At 43.5% G+C, this 6,312-nt stretch overlaps 1 protein-coding gene across 1 annotated transcript; it reads left to right on the top strand.

Annotated features, from left to right (window-relative positions):
* Positions 1–484: 484 nt before the first annotated feature.
* On the top strand, positions 485–6,004 carry LOC119361593 (FT-interacting protein 4-like). The gene is made up of 6 exons (XM_037626727.1): positions 485–646; positions 732–984; positions 1,091–1,307; positions 1,413–1,536; positions 2,062–2,236; positions 4,614–6,004. Exons 1-6 carry the CDS (start codon positions 485–487, stop codon positions 6,002–6,004), a joined length of 2,322 nt encoding a protein of 773 aa, XP_037482624.1.
* The last annotated feature ends 308 nt before the right edge of the window (positions 6,005–6,312 follow it).

Genomic DNA, 6,312 nt, shown 5'->3' with positions numbered 1-6,312 from the left:
TGAGGTTGTTCATTTGGAACACATGGTTCGTCATGTGTAGCTGCATCTCTTTGTGATGGTAGTGCTAGGATGGTGTTGCTGCGCTCAGCGCCTACGTATCTTGTCCTGGGTGTGTGCGTGTGTTGCGGTGGCGTGCGTTTATACTGGATGCTTGATGATCGGTGCTTTATATATAAAGCGGGGCGAAAGCCTTTTTCGGTAATCCGGCCATGAGGTTGTTCAATTGGAACATAGCGTTTTGGTCCAAGTATTTGGAACAGTACTAATGTGTTTATTACTTCAGTAATTTTCTGCGAGAGAACTTGGGGATTTGGTTGTACTAACTACACTTGTACACGCACAATAAGTTTGCTTCTGTTTCAACTCCTGTTTCCAGACTCGCAAAACAAAAGTCCCGTTTCCAGGTTAATTACATTGCTCATATATGCTGTACATACATAATGGGTCTGCTCATGTTTCCAGGTTAATTACATAGTGACTGCAAATGGAACACAAAGCTTGCACTGCACGAAGTGACCTGCAGCAGATGTTAGTTGATGAAACAGCAGTGCCCAAGGCCCTGCCATTATCACTCTTGGAGGACATCACAGATGATTTCTCAGATGACCGGGAGATTGGAAGAGGTGGATTTGCTGTCGTTTATAAGGTAGTATACGTGCCAGAGTGTTCCAATATTAATCACACCATCTTCTTTGGTAAGTGAAACCAGTGCTAACACTTGTGAGTGATAGGGAGTACTTGGCGATAGGTCGGTTGCTGTGAAGAAGTTGTCCAAAGCTTATATGCATGAAATGGAGTTTCACAGAGAGGTTGAATGTCTGATGCGAGTAAAGCACAAGAATGTAGTAAGATTTTTGGGATATTGTGCTGATAGACAAGGAAGTATGGCAAAGTACAACGGAAAACTTGTCATGGCAGATGTCCACCAAAGACTACTTTGCTTCGAGTATATACCTAAGGGGAGTCTCGATAAGTATATCATCGGTATGACCATGCAACCTCTAACTTTTCTCTCTATTTTCTTCATCTATTAGAAATTGTGCAATTCATCCCAATTTATAAGCCTGGTTTTCTCCTCTGGCCTTTATAGATGCCAATCGTGAGTGGCGAACGTGCTACAAAATAATCAAAGGGATTTGTGCGGGCCTGCAGTTCCTTCATGAAAATCATGTCATTCACTTGGATTTGAAACCTGCCAATATACTGCTTGACGATAGCATGGTACCGAAAATTACTGATTTTGGCCTGTCTAGATGCTTCGACGAAAATCAAAGCCGAGATATTACCAAAACTATATTAGGAACAATGTAAGCTAGCTAACTATTCTTGAAAGCTCAGTCGTTTGTTCGATGTTATTTGAATTCCGCTCTCTTTGTTCATTAATCCATCAGATCTTTTCTATGTTCATACAGGGGATATTTGGCACCAGAGCTTCGCGAAGGGGGTATAATTGCACGCAATGCTGACTTGTATAGTCTTGGTGTTATTATCATCGAAATACTGACTGGGCAAAAAGGGTATCAACCCACTGGGGATGTAAGAATAATATATGCCATTGTTACAAATATAAAGCTCAAATTCCTTTTTGGCTAAGAAGGATCGACTTCAGGACAAATTGTCACGCCTTTACTTCGCATATTGTCAGTAGATGTTAGTTTGGGATGTAGCACAATATCATTTGTAGAAGAACATCCAATAGTGGCAAGAACAGTTTTGGGTGCAAAAAAATCAACCCAACAGAATCCCAATAGATAATTTTGCCTCTCAGTTTGCCGCTTCATATATGAAAGTGCAATTTACATTGTGATAAATCTGACTTGAATTTTTAGGGACACGGTCTACTTTAATTTTAGAAGTTTTTTTCTTAGTTTAATGCCTGAAAGTATGTGGTTGCTATATGCTCCCTCCGTTCCAAAATAGATGACTCAACTTTGTACTAACTTTAGTACAAAGTTATGTCATCTATTTTGGAACGGAGGGAGTACTCTACATATTAATGCCGTATAGAAATATGTTGTTGATTCATTTCATGGACCATGACCCATCAATGCAATTATTTAGGTACTTGAAAGTTGGAGTGATAAGTTGGAGAGATCGCAACGAGACACATTATGCGAACAAATACGAGTATGCTACGAGATAGCTTTAGAGTGCAGAGACTTCAATCCAAAGAAGAGACCAGCTAGTGCACGTGATATCATTGACAGGCTTCACGAAATGGAGAGTATCCAGGTATGTTAAATTTTTGGAGTTCTATATAAATTTCTACCTTGCTATAGACATCTCTCAGATCATTGCAATAGAACAATATGAGCTTGTAGAGTATGGGCTTTTGTGCCCAAGCAACATGGCCTTGAGTTGCATGAGGGTAGTTGCCTTAGCCGCACATCCGTATTTCGATACTAGAGCCTTTTTTCGGCATCAAACATCTAGTTCATAGTACTGGTACTAATACTTTTAGTACCTTTTTTTTGTCAATTAAGCATCTTTTGTGTTTCTCATCATTATAGAATGCGAGCATAGAAAACAGAAATAAATAGATAATATTAAGTATATATCTGTTAACAGATATATTTTCATACCATTTACTTTTTTTTTCTAGAAACAACATACCCCCTTTGTTCAAAAATAGATGAGGTTTTCGGGTTTGCATGATCTGCAACGTACAATTTAACTATGTTTTTACTTTTCATATGAAATATCCATTTGTCAAATTATATATTAAAATTTCACTTTTGGAAACAAAGCTAGTGATGAAAGTGAGAAAAGTTTGTGCCATGTTTCTTTGCAAGCCATGGATTTTTGAGTGGTGGTAGTAGTTTAAAAAGATTTTTGAACAACCTTTCAGTATCCGAAACTGCTTATATTTCGAATTAGAGGGGCCTACTTATTTGCAATAAAATTTTGAATTTAGCTATTTTATTTAGTAATTATATGTACGTACTTTGTATAAACTTCAGTGAGAGATATTGCTAGAGTATTTCGTTATCAGATTTTAGACATGATGTTTGAATTACTCTTTTCTGGGTATATCTTGATAGAAACATGTAAAAATAAAAGGTAAACTATAAGATGTCGGTGTTCTTTTTTTTTTACCCTTTGTTTTCCATCATCTCAACGTTATTAGTTTATTTATACCGGTGTCCAAGTAGGGGAGGTTTCCTCTTCTACCTCAAGGGCGACACCGACTGAATCCCCAGGGAAGAGCAACACCGGTGATCCTAGAGTGTCCTGCTTCGTACCAGGCCCTGGGGAAGGTGCGCATCAGTTAACGTGCCAACCGGCCTTCATGCCATGCTCCAATGGCCCTGCTACTGCTGGGCCTGCGGTAAAGTCAGAAAAGGCATGGCCCTTGGAAGCGCACTTTCCCTTACAGGAGGGTCCCACCACGGACACCCGCTTCAACGTGTACTATTCCCCTAAGCTCATGTACCTCAAGGTTATGGCCATCTCGGCGCGAGACCTTATTCCAAGCGAGACGGGTCGGCCTCTAGGGCCCACCATTGCCAAGATACAGATGGGTGGCCAGATCAGGCGCACAAAGCCGCAGGGGTCGGTGAACCCGACATGGAACGAGGAGTTCGTGTTTGTTGCCAGCGAGCCGTTGGAAGACCCGCTGGTGGTGACGGTGGAGGAGCACATGGCCGCCAGCCATGACGAGTCCATAGGCTCCGTGACCATCCCCGTGACCAGGTCGATGCCCTCCAACTCCAAGTGGTTCAGCCTGGTGCGTGGGATGGCGATGGAGGTCAGCAGCAAGATTCAGCTGAGGCTGAGCCTTGAGACGGAGTACCACGTGCTGACCTGACCTATCGTCTTGTCATTAGCACACCTTTATTCTCCTTTCTCAGTTGTGAGTGAATGGTGGACAAATGGATGACACTTTATTTTGTTTTGACACTATATAATCGTTAGCATTTTCGTCCTTTCTGCATGCATGTCGCAAACAAGCTATGTTATAATCGAAGTTGGAAATCTCCAGGGAAGTAGGAGAAGGATGATTTATGAGTAATGCTACATCTATAAAGGATTACATCAATATTTTACGTTTGAACTGATGTGGAAGATTGTGATTGGTAATAGAGGAAAGAGGATCTCACCCCCACTTAAAATCAGGAGAGGAGAGAGAATTAGTTTGGAAGGTTAGCTAAACATTTATAGGTATTTGGATGTCTACTCCCTCTCTCTCTGTTTACAGGGCGTGCGCGTACCCCTAGGTCGTCAATTTGACCAACCTAATACAAGTCATATATTACAAAAAATATACCAATATAAACTTCAGATGTTCTATTTTCAAAAAGTGTAATTTTTGTGTTATATAGTTTATATTAGGGTGATCAAATTGGCAACCTAGATATACGCGTAGGACTTGTAAACTGTGACGGAGGGAGTAGCATTATTGATACTCATTTATTACGATAGTGTAATCTTTTTTGAGAAGTTGTAGCGTACTCGTCAAATATTATTTTCCTTATTCATAATTGATAATCAATACTACTCTTTCCGTCTCATAATATAAGAGCGTTTTTGACACTACACTAGTGTAAAAAACGTTCTTATATTATGGGATGGAGGGAGTACTATCTAACACATCTACTCATTTTTTTCCGTAGGGAATTCTAACACTCTACTTCTAATTCTTCATTGTGGCTTGTGGGTGAAGGAGCTCCGCAAGAGCGCCATTGGCATCCTGGAGATGGGTATCCTCTGTGCGCGTAACCTGATTCCCATGAAGGCTAAGGAAGGGCAGCTCAGCGACCCTTACTGCGTCGTCAAGTACGGCGAGAAGTGGGTGCGCACAAACACGCTGCTCAACACCCTCGAGCCGCGGTGGAACGCGTTGTTCACCTGGGACGTGTTCGATTTCAGCACGGTCGTCACCGTCGCCGTTTTCGACGACTGCCACCTCTCCTCCTCCTCCCACGGCCGGCATGATGCCAGGGACCAGCAGATCGGCAAGACACGGATCCGCGTCGCCATGCTCGACACCGACCGCGCGTACACACACTTCTACCGGCTCATCACACTGACACCGGCAGGCGTGAAAGTGACAGGAGAACTCCAGCTTGCCGTCCGGTTCACCTGCATATCCTGGCCCAAAATGCTGGCTATGTACGGTAAACCGCTGCTTCACAAGATGAACCACACTAACCACATCCCCGCGGCGCAGCAGGACTACCTCCGTTTCCAGGCGGTGCAGATGGTGGCAAAGCAGCTGGAGCGGGCCGAGCCGCCACTGCGGAAGGAGGTGGTGGAGTACATGCTCGACTTCGACTCATACATGTTCAGCCTGCGCCGGACCAAGGCCAACTTCTACAGGCTTACGTCCCTCTTTGTCGGCGTCGCCGCCATAGGAAAGTGGTTCAACGGCATCTGCAGTTGGAAGAACCCACTTACCACGATCTTGGTTCACGTAGTGTTCCTGATATTGGTTTGCTACTCCAAGCTGATCCTGCCGATGGTGTTACTGTGCATGATCGCGATCGCGGCGCAGAACTACCGTTGGCGGCCGTGGCACACGCCGCACATGGACATGAGGATGTCACAGGCCGACTACACGCACCCGGACGAGTTGGACGAGGAGTTCGACATGCTGCCGCCAACATACAAGGACACGGTGTTGTCGTACCTGGATCAGGTGCACCAAGATGAGCTGAACACGTCCAAGAGGTCGGATGACATTGTGCGGATGAGGTATGATCGACTGAGGGGCATTGCCGGCAGGGTGCAGACAGCGGTCGGCAACCTGGCTACGCAGGTGGAGCGCACGCAGTTGTTGCTCCGCTGGCACGACCCCAGGTTGACGCCCGTCTTCCTCATGCTCTTCCTAGTGGTTTCCGTCCTATTATACCTGACGCCGTTCCGTGTGGTGGTCGTCGTGTTCAGTCTCTACCTCCTCCGGCACCCACGGTTGCGGAGCAACATGCCCAACCTGCTCTTCAACTTGTATAGTCGGCTGCCCTCCAACGATGTCACAATGCAGCATTTGTTCTTTGGGAACTAATGATGCAATATCCCCATTTTGAATGATGATATTACCTCCTTTATTTATTTGTGACTTCTCTAAATTCCATAAACATGACTCCTTCCATTCAAATCCCCGAGTCTTTTTCGAACCTGATAATATATTTTGAAATTTGTGGACATGTTTTAATTCATGATTTTTTTTTTCAAATTCATAAACATTTTTCGAATAATTTTTCCAAATTCTAGTTTTTTTTAATTCCATAACATCCTTTAGTATTTCGAGTTTTCTTGAAAATACAGAAACTATTTTTTTGGAATTTCAACCGTTGCCGGTTTTGACAAAAA

The sequence above is a fragment of the Triticum dicoccoides genome, chromosome 2B (assembly GCF_002162155.2).
Source record: "Triticum dicoccoides isolate Atlit2015 ecotype Zavitan chromosome 2B, WEW_v2.0, whole genome shotgun sequence".
Lineage (NCBI taxonomy): Eukaryota > Viridiplantae > Streptophyta > Magnoliopsida > Poales > Poaceae > Triticum > Triticum dicoccoides.
The sequence above is the reverse complement of the archived record's forward strand: the minus strand, read 5'-3'. Positions and strand labels throughout refer to the sequence as shown.